This window comes from Protopterus annectens, chromosome 3.part1 (genome assembly GCF_019279795.1).
Source record: "Protopterus annectens isolate FY-2018-M chromosome 3.part1, PAN1.0, whole genome shotgun sequence".
NCBI classification, from domain to species: Eukaryota; Metazoa; Chordata; order Ceratodontiformes; family Protopteridae; genus Protopterus; species Protopterus annectens.
In genome coordinates this window covers 1,376,386,831-1,376,403,320 of record NC_056732.1, presented here as the reverse complement: position 1 = coordinate 1,376,403,320, position 16,490 = coordinate 1,376,386,831, and the positions used below count along the sequence as shown (strand labels likewise).

At 41.0% G+C, this 16,490-nt stretch overlaps 1 protein-coding gene and 1 non-coding gene across 2 annotated transcripts in view; one reads left to right on the top strand and one right to left on the bottom strand.

Moving 5' to 3' along the window:
* GPAA1 (glycosylphosphatidylinositol anchor attachment 1) overlaps positions 1-16,490 on the bottom strand; it is a 1,710,146-nt gene that overhangs the window by 594,166 nt on the left and 1,099,490 nt on the right. Inside the window, exon 6 of the mRNA XM_044067413.1 lies at positions 3,299-3,400. Within this exon, the coding sequence (XP_043923348.1) occupies positions 3,299-3,400 (102 nt within the window). The remainder of the gene's footprint in view (positions 1-3,298; positions 3,401-16,490) is intronic.
* TRNAK-UUU lies at positions 2,383-2,455 on the top strand. The gene has a single exon. It is a non-coding gene; the product is annotated as a tRNA-Lys (tRNA).

The window sequence follows — 16,490 nt, the reverse complement described above, 5'->3', positions numbered from 1 at the left end:
ATAGACTGGAAGAAATACTCATGCCAAAACACAAATGCCGAGAGATTCCTTGATTTCAGCAATGCAAACGACTTGGACCAGTTGGTTGACACCCCCACAAGAGATGAAAATATCTTGGGCTTGGTATTAACCAACATGAGTAACCAATGCAGCATCCCTACAGTATCATCATCCTTGGTAAGATCAGACCACAAAGCAGTCTCTTTCGAAGACACCATCTGTCAATCCAGGGCCTCAAACATCTACCCTATACAGATAGGCTAAAGGCCCTCCCTCTATTCAGTCTCCTAAAGACTCCTCAGAGGTGACTTCTATCTGGCAAACAAAGCAATCTCAGACCCCGCCTTGGTGAGACTGTTGCAATATCCGCAAGTCACGCTCCACTTGAGTAACCCACAAATGTGACCTCAACCTGGTCTGTGACATCATAGGACTTGTTGGCAGGACAGATCTGTGTCCCAGAGACTCCCCCTTTTGTGGAACAGACTCCCTCTCCATATAAAGCAGACTACCTCATTAACCCTTTTAAATTGCAACCTGGATAACTGGATGGGAACAGAAAATACACCCCTGGGATTCCACCTGTGTCCCTGCTGGACAGTGGCATAGGGTACTGCACTGCTTGAACATGGGCTACATTCTTGGCTAGGTTTGTAAGGGCCTCAGGGCCAATAGCCTAGTAACTTCCTATGATCCTATGAAAATGAGATTCAACTATTTTCTATCATGGGTTGGATGTGGCTGACCCAGACAAAGATGGACATCTAGGGTGATGTTATTTATTTCTTTATTGCATTTGTTTACCAGGATTATCTGACTGGATAGACAAGTTATCCCTTTTCAGCAGAGGCCCAAGAAGAAAAGCTCCACAATAAATGAGTAAACAGTAAAACAAAAGTTAATACATTTTAGACAATAAGCATAAAACACATTTTAGCTCAATACAAGTTAGCCACATTTTGTTAAAGAATTTTACACCTAATATGGAAACAGTACATAATGCAATAAAATTGTCATACAGTGTTACAAAGGAGATCAAGACTGGATGTTACTTTGCCAGGTTTGGCATTAGAAATGCAGAATGGTTTTGTGACAGGCAGAGACATACATCTCTGATAACTGCTGGGAACACCTTTCATTCCTACCTACAACAGATAACAGTTGCTTCCCACACTCTGGAATGTTTTTCTTCGATATTAAGAAGGTCTTCGATACAGCTACTCGGAGGTTTGTTTTTAAGGTCATGGAATACAACTGTAGAATCAGGTTCCGCCTTTACAACTAACTGACATTTAGGGTGTTTCTCAATGGTGTCTGTTATGGGGTGACAACATTATTTGAGAAACTAGGCCATGCTGCCCTCTTGATGAAGAGTGCAGATCTGGAGGTGTAGAGTGCTTTTAATGATTACAAACATCGCTCTAGTACTGGGGTATTAGAAATATTTCATAATTTTGACTTGGTATCAGGTCTAGAGTGTCATTCTGAGTCAGTATTAAATTCTTGTGGTGGCAAAGCAGTTGATGAGGTAGGTGCAGCAGCAGGAATTCCTAGGAAGACTAAGTATCTAGGGTTATTACTAAGGAGGACTTCCAGGATACAGTTGCAGCATATGTAATGGATCTTTTCAGTAAGGTTTCTAGTTTGTTATCCAAGGTGCAAATCTTTAACAAGCTCTCATGAAAAATAAAAGCTATTCACGTCATGATCATGAACCACATGTATGCATAAATATCTCCACTGAGATTAGCCACCTGATTCTGCTGCATTAACAAGAATCCCTGGACAAGGAGTAGGATTTCTTCCAAGGTGGTATATGTGTCTAGATATTTAGGAGGACTAGGGCTTCCTAATCTTGTAAGGTATAGTATTGCATTTAAACTGGACCACTACATACAACAGACTGCCTCTCATCAATAGAACAGGGGTAATCAATCCGACTTCAGTCATCTAATCTTTCGGGAATAGGTAATCTAGATTTTTCATTACAGCCTAGAATTAGGTAGTAGAGACTGGGGGATAGGTCCCACCAACTGTATTTGGATGCATAATAAAGCAGTGGAAACAGTAAGTACGGAACCTAGCAAGAAATGGACAGATTAAGGACATATGGAATCAGCTGTTGGTGATCTTGAATGCTAGCCCCTGCATAAAGGAATTCCCAGTCTTGGTAGAGGAATTCCAAGTTAATGATTGTGTGTGGTTAACCTATGCTCAATTCACATATATGTAGCACAATTTTAACAGGGAAAGCAATAAGAATATGAGAACCTGGTAAAATGGGTTAGTGTTAAAACGGTAGAGCAGGTAAAACCCATCTCTGTGGCACAAGTTAAAGGGGAGTGAGCTTGGAGAAAGATGATCCTTTTCAAAGATACTTTAATCCAGCTAGCTCAGTCAGTAGAGCATGAGATTTTTAATCTCAGGGTCGTGGGTTCCATCCCCACACTGGGTGAGTCTCTTGTGATGCATGGCAAGGCTAATAAAGACATTTGTGGCCCTTAGCCTTGTATACATCAACACACCTATGAACCTGCAAGACAATTAAAGTTAAAGGCTAAACATATACCAGTGTTGGGGATGCAAACAAGAAGGAGCAGACAACATGTATAACCACCTGTCTCAATAGGGCATAAGGAGTTGATGTTGATTTGGACTGGACATTTTGGATCACTGAATTAGGGCCCAGGACATATGCTCATTGTGACAAGATTTTTTTAAGGTATATTGGATACTGGCAAGTGCTATCAAACTCCTAATTGCTGGGTCATAGAAGGGTATGAGGCCCAGAGATGGTAAAATTGATCAACAGATTAAAAAACATTTGGGTTTAATTTTTTATTCCTTTAAAGTGAATGCACCTCAGGTGAACTTTTTCATGTGAATGGAGAACTTTTTATAACCAGTTTGGCTGATGTGATGAGCTCCTTCAAATTTTTATGACTGAGTTTTTATGAAATATCTTACTTGGAAATAAATCAGCCGTGCACTGTATATGCTTAATGTCACACCTTACTTAGCCTAGTGGAATGAAAACTTAAGTGTTACTAAGTACCTTTGCTGAATTGTATACAGATGTACATGGTTTTAGTTACCAGTTATGTTACTAGAGTTGCTGTTTTTTCTTTGTGTTTCAAAGTTATTTCTTGTTTTCTAACTGCACTACTAAACCTTCATCATATGGGTCAATAATAAATAAAATACAGTTATTTAATTCCAAATTCTTCTGGCAGTTGTCATTTGAGCTCACCATATTCCACTGATTACAGCAGATCTAGCAAGTCTGCCACTGTCATACCTGTTATGTTGACATCATGATATGCCTCCAACCATGCCTCCATCCCAATCAGGTCATGCTCTGTTAAAAGGAAGATGATGTCTTTTGCCCAATAAATCTGGCCTGAAATAGAAAAATCCATGATTTATCTCTGCAGTGTTACTATATACCAATTGTATAACAGAACTTCAAAAGTAAGCCAAAACAAGCACAACTATAATGATACAAGAGTGTGAATACTGTTTCCAGTTACTGTATGAAATATAGCCTGTGCATTTGTGATCTTCAAATATGGACACAAAACTATACATACAATGCAACTAAAGCAGATACATGGCTTGCTAGCACATTTTTTTTGGTCACACATCTCTGACTTTATGAATGTATGCCTGGTATTCCATGCAAAAAGGCATGTCAAGACAATAACACTCTCCTACTGGTGGAGATAGAATGAGCCTGCATTCCAAAAGAATCAGGGCCGAGGCCGACATATAAATGCCAGACCAATAGCAGTTGTATTACGGTGCCCACTAATAATATGTAATATTTGCTGGCAATGTTACTTTTTAACTATTTCTTTTTGTTCTGTGCTCTCCACTACTAACCTCAGCTACAGAAACTCAGACATTCTGGCTTAGCCATTAGCTTTCACATTACTCAGCAGTTCTCTCTCTTTCTTCATCCAGCAGTCAGTCAACAAAGTATCAAGTCACAGGCCTAACAATGTGGCTTTGTTAGGTACCCAACTGAAGAGAGGAAAAAAATGAGGCAACACTCTCATCTCATGCTACAATGCAGCATAAATGATTATGTATGTGCAGTGCTGGAAAGCCATTCTTTTGTAAAGTACAGAGGATGTGCCTGTGTGAGTCAGAGAGAGAGAGTCAGACATAAAGAGAGAGTAGAGGGAGAGAAGGAGACAGAGCAAGAGACAGAGAGACCATAAACCCTTCTTATATGTACCGCAACAGCACCAGGCAATTAAAGACGACGTGAGAAAAACCTTTCTCAAGTAGTTTCTTGTAAGGCATATAAACAAACTAACATAAGACTAATGGCTGCCTTGGATAACTCTACAGATTTACATACTACCATTTATTCTGTCAGGCCATCCCAGGGTTTTTGTCCTTCCCTTTACTTTGCATATGGTTTTCTGTGCCATGCTTCTATGCTCTTTGCTACTGCAAATCAGAACTTACCTATTCTGTCTTTTGGCCTTCTGGGCCAGTAATCTCTATAAAAGGTAATTTCTTAAGTTAAATTTTCCAGCTGTCACACACATTCCCCCTTCACCCCACTGTGCATCAAGCTTAAGTCCACCTGTACCACTCCTCTAATGATACAGCAATGCTATTATCTTCCACTGCTCCTTTCTTTACAACTAGTACATTCACAACTGTTTAGTGGCACCTTCATAGGATTACAGGATCAAATGATCATAGGAGGTTATCAGCTAGTGGCCCTAGAGCCATTTTAACCCCAGCAATTCATGCTCCAATGTTCCCAACTATCAATGCCCATGGGCTAGAATGGCTTGTGCCTTTGAGCATGCACAAAATGCCCTGTCCATAAGGGCCACAGGTGACAAGCCAGGGGTGAATTTGAGACTTTCCCATCCATTGGTCCAAACTGCGTTTGAATAGCCTAAGGGAACAGCTCTGTTTCACATGAATGGGGAGTTTACTCTAGAAAAGGGATAATCTCTGAGACACATACCTGTCCTTCCAACATGTTTTGTTTATGTTACAGACGAGCTTAAGATCCTTTGATTGGGTAATTCTAGTACTGTCTGTTTTGCAAATCTGAAGGAGATCCATCAGGGCTAGATCGGAGAATGCCCTGTAGGGTAAACATAGATATCATCTCATCAATCTATTGTAGACAGGGACATGGCTTTAAAGTGGTCAACACAGGAAATAATATTTACACCCTGAATTCTTTTAGTGAGGAACCTCTGTGGCTGCTCCAGCTGCTGCAAATGCCTGATTAAGTGCATACTAAAGGGTGCATTGTACAATTATTAGTCTAAACAGGGCTGAGTGTAGCAGGATTATGATCTCCTTATATCTGAATGGCATGCCCTTACTTATATGTTGCAACACATAGAATGTTGTCCACTGTTCTAAGATTTCCTATGTCATTGTTTATCAGGTCCACAATAAATCTTTCCATGGTCCTGCATATAAGACTAGTCAAACGTATGGATCTGTTGTTTCCTAGGTCTGTTCATGAGCCACCTTTGTGTAGAGGGATGACTGTTGCAGTCTTCCATTCCCTAGGGATAAAGCCTTTCTGGAGACTGTGGTTCAAGAGAGATTCTAGTGAGCCTGACAGGTCATGTTTTAAGCTATGCAGGAGGAATCCTGGAACGTTATCAGGACCCATTGATGCAGTATTTTTAGCTCTGGACAGTGCAGTGAGAACCTGTTCTTTAGTGATTGTTGGATGAATGACAGAGGATATTTCCTGGGGGATCTGGGGGTGAAACCGGAGCTAAATCTATTGGCCAGCAAATCTGACATATTCCCTCAGTTCAGTAAAGGAAGTTCCACTTACAATTAGTTCAGAACACGGTTGGGTGCTCGCTTTATGCTTGGAACATAACTGAAAAATACCTTATGATCATCCTTAGCCAGAGAGGCTATTTTTGCCTCGATATTGGCTTCAGTGGACTTGATCAGTGTCCTGAGTTACTTGATGAGACTGACGAGGGAGATTTTGGCTTTTGGGCATAGCCCTTCCTATTTCTGGACATGATTTTCTCTTTTTTGTCATACAACTTATTCATACAGGGGGTCCACCAAGTGGGTTTGTTTTTGGAGTTTATCCTAAGTTTATTTTGGTTTGGTACTGCTGTGCACTATGCAGTTAATTACCTTTTTGTACAGGGTTTCTATACACAAGTTCGCATAGGCCACCACACTTTTTTTTTTTTTAGTTTTGGGGTGGGGGCTTGGAAATTAGCTATGTCATTGCTTAACAGGAGGTAGTCAGCCTTTGAAAAATTCTTAAAGGTTCTACGGTTTGCTGGGACTTCAGCTTTATATTTATTTGAAGGTGACCACTTTGTGATCTGATCTGACCAGTGATGACATTACACAAGGGAATAGTGCAACACTCCCTCATATTTGTGAATACCAGATCTAGGATATTTGTACCCTTAGTAGATGTGCAGACTAGCTGCTCAGGATGTTTGCATTGACAAAATCTATGAATCTTTGAGCCTGCATGTTAGTGGTCGTGTATGTACCCCAGTTTATGGTGAGAAAGCTAAAATCACATATGAATATGGTGTTGGACTGAACTGTGAGTGACTCCAGTACATTCAAGTATATGGTATGGTTATCCTGGGTCATAGACAGGGACCTATAGCTAGCAAGGATATGGTACTGGGCTTCACCTAAGGTTAGTTGAACATGGAGTAACTCAAGCATGTCATATTGTCTGGCGAATCTTGAAGCTCTTAAGGGATTCTGAGATGTGCTTACATTTTATGTAGATCGGTATACCTCCACTTCTTGTCCTTTCTTCTGTGGTAGCTGGTCTAAATGTGTGGAAGGCATTATACCACTGTACTGCCAGGGTGCCTTCTGCAGATTTAAACCATGTCTCAGTAATCAAATCACAGTATGAACCACAAAGAACAACAACAAAACAGGATCCCACTTTCGTACTCATCACACGTTTAATGAAAGTAAAAAAAAAAAAAAAAGAATAAAATTACGGACTGAATGCTTTCATCTTAAACTTTAAAAAGACTTCATCAGAGTAATGATCAAATGTAACAACCACTACATACAACAAAGCAACCACTCAGATGCCAGATTAGTTGATTAGTGAATTAATATCACTTTACAAGAATCACATTAAATAAACTGAACTAAAACAAAAAGCTGGTGTAACTTTAGTTCACCTACAAGCAAATGACAACTTAAATTTGAGTGCCAAACAATACAAATACTTTTTAAATAAAAATAAAGAATAAATGATAAAAACCAATAATAATAATAACAGGAGTCAACATTATTCAAATTGAAGCTGCTTTTTCTTGAGTACACCGGACAGGAACACTGCGTCACTGATACCTTGGGCTGACGAGGCATTAAGTCTCCAAATCCCCACTGAAGTTTGTTACCACCACACTATCTATGACAAAAAAAAAAACTTCTTATAGTTGGGGCAGTCAGTGGTATGCCTAAATAAGGCACTGGTGGATTTGTTTTTCCTAATGTCATAGATGTGCTCACATATTCCATCCTTGAATTTCCTGATTGTTTTCCCTACATAAAATGCACTGCAGGAGCTGTATGTAGCCAAGCAGACAATCTGGTTAGTATTACAGTTTACACTTCCCTGGACATGGTATAGTTTTCTCAAAGTTTGTTAACCACTGCATAAGGACCTTCATAAATAATCCTACAAATCTTGCAAGTTCCACATTTATGCATAGTGCCATGACCCTCAGCCTCCCCTGAAGATATTTCCAAAATGGTCTTAATATTCTTCCATTTAGAACAAACAATCACTGAAGCTGTTCACAGACTCTTCTTGATCTCAACAGTAAATATTACATCCTAGTTTGCCCTAACTGTACTGGTACAAAGGTAGACCATTCCTATACAGGACAATAAAAATGGGAGTTGAACTGTCAACCACATTATTTCATATCCTACTTAACAGTAATCCACCTATATTCGCTAACATACACATTTGTGTTTACATGTGTAGGTTTATTTATGAAGGTCCTTAAGCAGTGGTTAACAACTGTGAAAGAACTACACCATGCCCAGGAAAGTGTAACTGCAATAATACCCTATTTTGTTCACATCTCAGTAACTGCACAGATGTCAACACTTTCCAGTAAGAGGAGCACTTTCAAGGAGTGCTGCTTCTTGTCGAGACTCCTAGCACTAAGCAGTAACACATTTGATTTATCTTGGGTAGAACTTACTATGCTGGAAGGTTTATCAGATTGGCATTGCCTAAGAAAGGCACTTTAGGGGGTGGATAATGTTTTGGACAATATCCAAAAGCCTAGTGGGGGACAAGTGCAGACCATCCTCTGGCAAAGTAGCGTGGTCTGTAGATCATATCCTCCCAAGATGACAGACATTGGACCTCCTTACAATGACAACAGTAACTAAGCCAATTGTTAAGTCAATCATCTTCTGTTTATATTGTGGTGTCATCCTTGGAGAAGGTAGAATGCTGCTCAATGCTAAGGTCATACCTGCCTGGGACACATACTCTGAAAGCTCTACCATGTCTCTCTTCATATAGTCCAGGGAGGTATGTCTCAGATTATTAACACCCACATGGACTATGATAAAGGACGCAGGGAATACATTCAGTCCGGGGTCGGTCTCTCTCTAGGTCCCCAGAGTTAGTAGGGGATATGGACACATTCCGGCAAGTCCGGGAATTAAAATGGCAGACAGAACTGAGAATTGATGTCTATCCAGGTCTCAACGAAACACTGAACATTAAATGTACACTTAAATGGTATAGAGATTGAAATGTGATAGGGGTTGAAAGTTTAACAATTGTGCAAGCAGATTTAATGTGTTCCCTCACTCCCTTACTCAGAGTAAGCCTGGACATCAAAATGTGTGCTTAGAAGGTATAGAGATTGAAATGTGATAGGGTTTGAAGAATTGTGCAAGTGGATTTAATGTGTTTATGGATTTACAACTGTGCAAGTGGATATGTGTTTCCTCTCTCTCTGACTTTTGTCCCCCCCCCCCACCCCCTACATGCATGGTCCCAGTCACCATGCTAGCCCCCACTGACCCACCAACAAACCCCACCCCAGTCTCACTTTTCATGCAGCCATTCAAGGGGTGATACCATCCGAACCAGCCCATGGGCGCTACCATCCGCACTGACCCAGTCTTCTGGGACTCTCTATTATTCATACTCTCCTACCCATCAAACCCAGGCTCCACACTCTGTGTCGTGGGCGGCCCCCAAACTGCCCCCCCCTTAAGTCCACACTGCATTCCTCCCACTCCCCCCCTCAGGTGGCATACCCACACATTTCTCTACACATACAATGATACCCAAGCATAGTAGGACTCTCTACCTGACTCCTACACCTTTGTCCATGCCCTCTTTTACTTACTTTTGGAGGCATGGACTCATAAGTTACGCAAAGTAACTATATGTAATTTCTGGGTTGTCCCGTCAGGGATGAACCCATCTGGATGTTAATATTAGAATTATCACAGCATGACTCTCATCCTTCCTGGTTCCTCCATGTTTTTAATTTTTTTTTTTTTTTGCTTTTGCACACAATCCCTTTTTGCATATGATCCTATTTTGCACACAATCCCTATTACACAAGGCTATTACTGTCTCACCAACTTACCTTATGTAACTGTGACTGCAATGTTAATGAAAATGCACACAGCGCCCTGCCTCTTCACACTTTAAATTAACAACAGTTCCTTTCCAATAGTAAATGGCCTGCTAGAACTAATGTATTTAAAGGAAGTAAAAATGGTTGCTCATAGTTATGAAACATGTCTTTCTGAAGAAGTCTTGATAATAAATAAGACGAAAGCACTAAAGTACTACAAGAGTTGTTGGTGTGATTTACTATTTTTTAAATGCTGTTATTGTCACGAAGTTCATTTCTTAGTTAAAATTTCTTCTCTTCGTTCATTTTTTTGAGTGCGGTTAATTTTAATTATATTATTATTATTATATAATATTAGTACTTAAAGGATTTTCAGATGGAAACAGACTGCCTACCCTGTTTGAATTACTTTCACATACTTAGTAATTCTGTACATTTTAAATTATATATTTTTTATTTTTTTTACTTAAGATGAGTCTAAGTTCGCTACTCCTACTACCACTGTCTGATCTGATTAATATACAGTGATTAGACATACAAGAACTGAAAATCTTCCACACAGAGAAATTAATACCAATACAAATGGTAGTGTTTTGACCAATGCAGTAAGGCTTTCATGAGTGGTCACAGTGTCAATGAATAAATATAAGTACTCTCAAAGGTTTAAAATATTCTCTAAAGGACCAGCCACAATGAAAGGTTTAAAATATATTTAACAATAAAAGAACAGGAAAATACTAAATATCTATTTACAATAAACATCAGAGTTTCATACACAGGAAATATTAAATTAACGCAGAAGAATAGATTCAGAAAAACGGTACTTAGCTAATCTCACTACATTTTCCTGACGGATCTAAAGAATTACTATTCCCTGGTCACTTACTAGAGCACAGCAAGATGAAGTAGGTGAGGGATCCTTCTACATAAGGTTTCAAAAAGAGTATGCTCTGAGACTTCAGTCTCAACGAGTATTAAAACATCATTTCAGTGATGGATTACAGAATTACATCACAGGCATCTGGTCATCTGACTTCTGGTTCCCATGCTACATCTTTTCTGAGCATATGACCCAGAATCTTGCATATATGGGTCAATAATACACACACAGAGAGCTTTGCTAAGATCTGCTGCAGCTTCTGAAGTCATAAAACAATAAAACACTTCCAGTCATCCCATAGGAGCTAATAAACAATTCTCTGGCAAAGACATTTCATCTCTGGCTGCAGTCAGAACTGTAAGATACAATCTTTATGGCCTAAATTAAGTAGTTTAATTTCTTACTATTTTTCAAAGTTAGCTTGACTGAGATTAATCCCTTCTCTTAAAGTATCCTCTATTAACATATATACATTTCCCCAGTTACCACAGTACAGTCTGATATACATGTATATTTCTTTTCTGTCCAGCAGGACACACTGTTGATACATTTTTAACACAAGCAACTTTACAAATACATTTTTCAACACAAGCATCTAAACAAACCAGTTTGATAAACACATGACATATAATTCTTTATAAAATTCCAGGTAGCTATGGTGGCATATGTTACACATCCACTGCCCTTCTCCTGGCATAGCTGGCAATGGCCCACATTGTCACACCTTAAATAAGAAAACTGTTTCTTGGCTCCTCAAACTAATTAGCTGAATCTAATTCCTATTTTACCAACTAATGCAAAAGGAATGTTTCCTAAATGACTCTAGCTAGCAACTTTTAAGACATCAAGAAAAAAACAAATGCAGTACAACACAATTTCAAATACAACAAACTAATACAATACAGCAAAAAATGAAAAAGTAATGGAAACATCCAAACCTTAAATGCAGAAAATCGAAAAAAAAAAAAAAAAAAAAACAATGCAGTCAAAAGTACAGTTGTGTACACTTACCATAAATGTAGATGTTCGAGTGTATTCACTGTTGCAGTCATTACATTTGGGTCAGCCTGATTAACAAAGTCTTGCATCCTGCATCGGTTGCTGCCCCTTCTTCCCCGTCAGGTCGTCAGGGGTATAAAACATGCAGCCGACGCCATTACATCAGTTTTTTTTGCCCAGAGATCAGGAGCCCCCCTAATAGGAAGCAATTAAATATAAAATTATAATGATATACCTCTAACATAAAAACAAATACACCAAAAAGGCTTTTAAGCATAGTAAAGGAAAGTAGAGGTATAGCCAAAAGAAGTTAGGGGGCTGGAGGGAGGGTAACCAGGACTGCAACAGTGAATACACTCGAACGTCTGCATTTATGGTAAGTGTACACAACTGTACTATGTTCTTCGTGTTTCACTGTTGCAGTCATTACATTTGGGTAGATTCCCAAAGCTATGGTTGGGAGGAGGAATTTAGATAGCATTAGGACCAGCTATAAGGCCCTGCAAGACTTCAGTGGCAAAGCCAGCTCTGGATTTAGAGAAAATTGGCAAATAATAATGCTTGGTTAAAGTATGTACAGAACTCCAGGTAGCAGCTTCTAGGATGTCCCTGGTAGGGACGCCTCTAAGAAAGGCTGTAGAGGAAGATGAAGCCCTGCTGGAGTGAGGTCTGATCCCCTGGGGGATAGGTTCTCCATGGTGGATATAGCAAAAATTAATGCAAAGGCCTATCCATTTAGAAATGTTTTGCTTTGAAATAGCCTTCCCCTCTGCTCCTGCAGCAAATGCCACCAGCAGTTGTTCAGATTTCCTTTGAGGTTTAGTCCTGTCCAAGTAGGATCTAAGTTGTCTGTGCACATCTAAAGAATGCAGTATCCTTTCCCCTTTGTTCTGTGGATTGGGAAAGAAGGTTGGCAAATGAATGGACTGATTAAGAGCCACACTGGATACCACCTTGGACATGAAGGATGGATTGGTTCTGAGGGACACCCTGTCTGCATGAAAGATGATGAAAGGCTCCAATGCCATAAGGGCCTGTAATTCAGATACCCTACTAGCTGAAGTGATTGCTAAAAGAAAAGCTGTTTTCCAAAAAGAAATTTTAAGTCTGCAGTAGCAGCTGGCTCGAAAGGGGGTAGCGTGAGTTTCTCCAAAACAAAGTTAAGGTCCCAGGCTGGGCTTGGAGCTCTCCTGGGTGGTCTCACATTTTTGGCCCCTCTGAGGAAAGTACAGTTGTGTACACTTACCATAAATGTAGATGTTCGAGTGTATTCACTGTTGCAGTCATTACATTTGGGTAATCTGCTGGCAGGTTACCCTCAGTCGGCCTGATTAACAAAGTCTTGGGTCCTGTGTTGGTTGCTGTCCCTCCTTCCATGACGTCAGGTCGTCAGGGGTATAAAACATGCAGCAAACGCCATTACATCAGTTTTTCTTGCCCCAGATGCCAGGTGCCACCCTAAAGGGGAGCAAATAAACAAAAAACACAAAGGTATACCTCCAACAAAAAGCAAATACACCAAAAAGGCTTTTAAGCATAGTAAAGGAAAGTAGAGGTATAGCCAGAAAAAAGTTAGGGGGCTGGATGGAGGGTACCAGGACTGCAACAGTTAATACACTCGAACATCTACATTTATGGTAAGTGTACACAACTGTACTATGTTCTTCGCGTTTCACTGCTGCAGTCATTACATTTGGGTAGATTCCCAATGCTATGGTTGCGAGGAGGAGTTTATAAAGCATTAGGGCCAGCAATAAGACCCTGCAAGACAGCAGTGGCAAAGCCAGCTCTGGATTTGGAGAAAATTGGCAAATGACAATGCTTGGTGAAAGTATGTACAGAACTCCAAGTAGCACCTTCTAGGATGTCCCTGGTAGGAACACCTCTGAGAAAGGCTGCAAAAGTAGATGCAGCCCTGGTGGCGTGAGATCTGATCCCCTGGGGGATAGGTTTTCCATGATGCTTATAGCAGAAATGAATGCAAAGGCTTATCCATTTAAAAATGGTTTGTTTTGAAATAGCCTTCCCCTCTGCCCCTGCAGCAAATGCTACCAGCAGTTGTTCCGATTTTCTTAGAAGTTTATTCCTGGCCAAATAGAATCTAAGTTGTCTGTGCACATCCAAGGAATGCAGAATTCGTTCCCCTTTGTTCTGTGGATTGGGAAAGACGGTTGGCAAATGAATGGACTGATTAAGAGCCACACTGGATACCACCTTGGGCACGAAGGATGGATTGGTCCTGAGAGACACCCTGTCTGCATGAAAGATGATGAAAGGCTCCACTGCCATAGGAGCCTGTAACTCAGATATCCTTCTAGCTGAAGTGATTGCTAAAAGGAAAGCTGTTTTCCAAGAAAGAAATTTTTAAATCTGCAGTAGCAGCTGGCTCGAAAGGAGGTAGAGTGAGTTTCTCCAATACAAAATTAAGGTCCCAGCCAGGGGTAGGAGCTCTCCTGGATGGTCTCAAGTTTTTGGCCAGTCTGAGGTACTGCTTGAGCAGAGGATGAGAGAAGAGGGGAGGCTCTGTGTTACAATGAGCTGAAGTGGCTGAGGCATGGATTTTAATAGAAGAAAAGGACAGGCCTTTGTGAAGCATCTCAGTTAAGTATTGCAAAATCTGAGGTAAATTGGGTGCCGCTGTGCTCATCCCTTTTCCATTTTTCAGCATAAGAGTTTCTAGTACTAAGTCTCCTTGCCTCTAAGATGACATCCATCACAGGTTTGCTGAGGGATGTTAGGGGTGAATTTAAATGATTAGCCAGGCTGCAAGGTTCAATGTTGGAAGCTGAGGGTGCAGAATTTGGTTCGCCTGTTGAGACAGCAGGGAAGGAGTCTGAGGCAGGTGCAATGGAGATAACTGTGACACACTGTGCAGGAGGGGGTACAAGTATTGGTGCGGCCAGTCTAGAGCAATCAAACTCATCCTTGGTTTGTCTTGTTTGATTTTTAGTAGAACTTTGGAGAGCAGAGGCAGCGGGGGGAAGGCATAGATGGATAGGTTTTTCCAGCTGAAGGACAAAGCACCCACTTTCCGGGCTTGTTTGTGGGGAGTCCTTATGCAAAACTTATCCAACTGGGAGTTCTGGGGGGAGACAAATAGATGTCTGAGCTCCCCCATTCGCTTGTCAACATGTTGAAAACCTTTGGTTCCAGTTTCCACTCGTGTGGGTCCATGACGTTTCTGCTTAGTCCGTCGGCCAGTGTATTCAATTTTCCTGGCAGGAATTGAGCTTGTAAGTGCACTTGGTAGCTCAAGGCTGTGTTCCACAATGCCATGGCTAGTCTGCAGAGGGGGTAAGAATGTGTACTCCCTGCTTGTTTATGTACCACATAACTGTGGTGTTGTCCGTCTTTACCATTAGTTGTCCTGGAAGAATGTAGTCCTTGAAGGCTGTCAGAGCATTCTGTACAGCTAATATTTCTTTTTGATTGATACGTAGGTGCATTTAATTTGGGTTCCATTTGCCCTGAATGCACTTCCCTGCCAAGTGAGCCCCCCATGCATAGTCTGATGCATATGTAGTTAGTGTTTGGGCAGCAGGGGGTAGTGTGAATGGTAGTCCCTTGTTTTGGTGGCAGGCCTCTGCCCATCATAGGAACTCCAGGCGTAGGCAAGGTATGATAGGAATCATTGTTTCCAGGCTGTGGGAATGCTGACTCCATACACTTTTTAGATACCACTGTAGTTTCCTCATATGCAGTCTTGCATATGGAATTAGAAGAATGCAGGAGGCCATGAACTCCAACGCTTGCAGTATTTGTCTTGGAGATAGCAAGGTTTTTGTGACCACTTGTTTGAAGTAGGTTACCAAATGAATTTGCTTTACTGACATGAGGTAAGCCATCTGGGCAGTTGTATTCAAGCTTGCACCCAGGAATGTAATTTGTTGACAGGGTACCAGTTGTGATTTCTTGTCATTTAAGGTGTACCCCAGAGAAGTTAGAACCCTTTTTACAAACGCCAGATGATTTAAAAGTATGCCCTGGTTTTCTGCCTGAATTAGACAATCGTCCAGGTATGGGTATATTTGAATACTTCTTTGCCTGCAAAATGCAATAACTGGAGCCTGGCACTTTGTGAATACCCTGGGCGCAGTAGACAAGCCAAAGGGCAGTGCAGAGAATTGGTAATGCGTTTAAGCCTGCTTTGAAGCATAGGTATCTTCTGCAAGATTCCCTGATTGGGATGTGCAGGTATGCTTCTTTTAAATCTAGTGTTGCCAACCAGGCATCTTTGCCTAGCACAGGAAGTAACTGGTGAAGAGTCAGCATCTTGAATTTTGGAATCTCCAGAAAGGTGTTTAGAGTAGACAGGTCCAGGATTGGACACCATGATTTGTCTTTTCTGGGTACCAGGAAAAGTCTGGAGTAGAAACCTTGTCTCTTTTCCTCTTCTGGCACCAGTTGAATAGCCCCCATGCTTAAGAGGGACAGAACTTGTTTTTGAGCCTCTGCCCACTGATTTGGGGGCAGGTCTGGCCACCCGTTTGGTGTCGGCAACGTGTGGAAATGAAATCTCTATCCATGGGACACTACATTTAAAACCCATTTGTCCTGGGTTATGAGTTCCCAGTTCTTTGCATGAAGAGCAATCTTTCCCCTTAAAGGGGTGGTCAAAAGATAAGTGCTTGGGAATTTTAAAAGAAAGTCACAGAGACTGTTTACCATAGGGGGGGGTGTCTTGTTATTTCCTGATTTGGAAGTGGAGGTCCTCCACTGCTTAGTTCTGAGAGTCCCCTGGGACTGAAAATAGAAGTTATGTTCTTACCATAACGTTCCATGTTAGTTGTCTTCTTCTCGCCTTCTTTCTTGCTGGATGGGTTCGGAGCCGACCTCGGCCCGACTGCCACTCTAAAAGCTCGAGAGTTGGTTCCACCGGCTCGAGGCTGCCCCTATATCCCACAATGCTAGGCGTGAATTACCTCAGATCTCGTTTGTGAGCTAGGCCCAGCTAAAAATACAACCAGGAATACTGG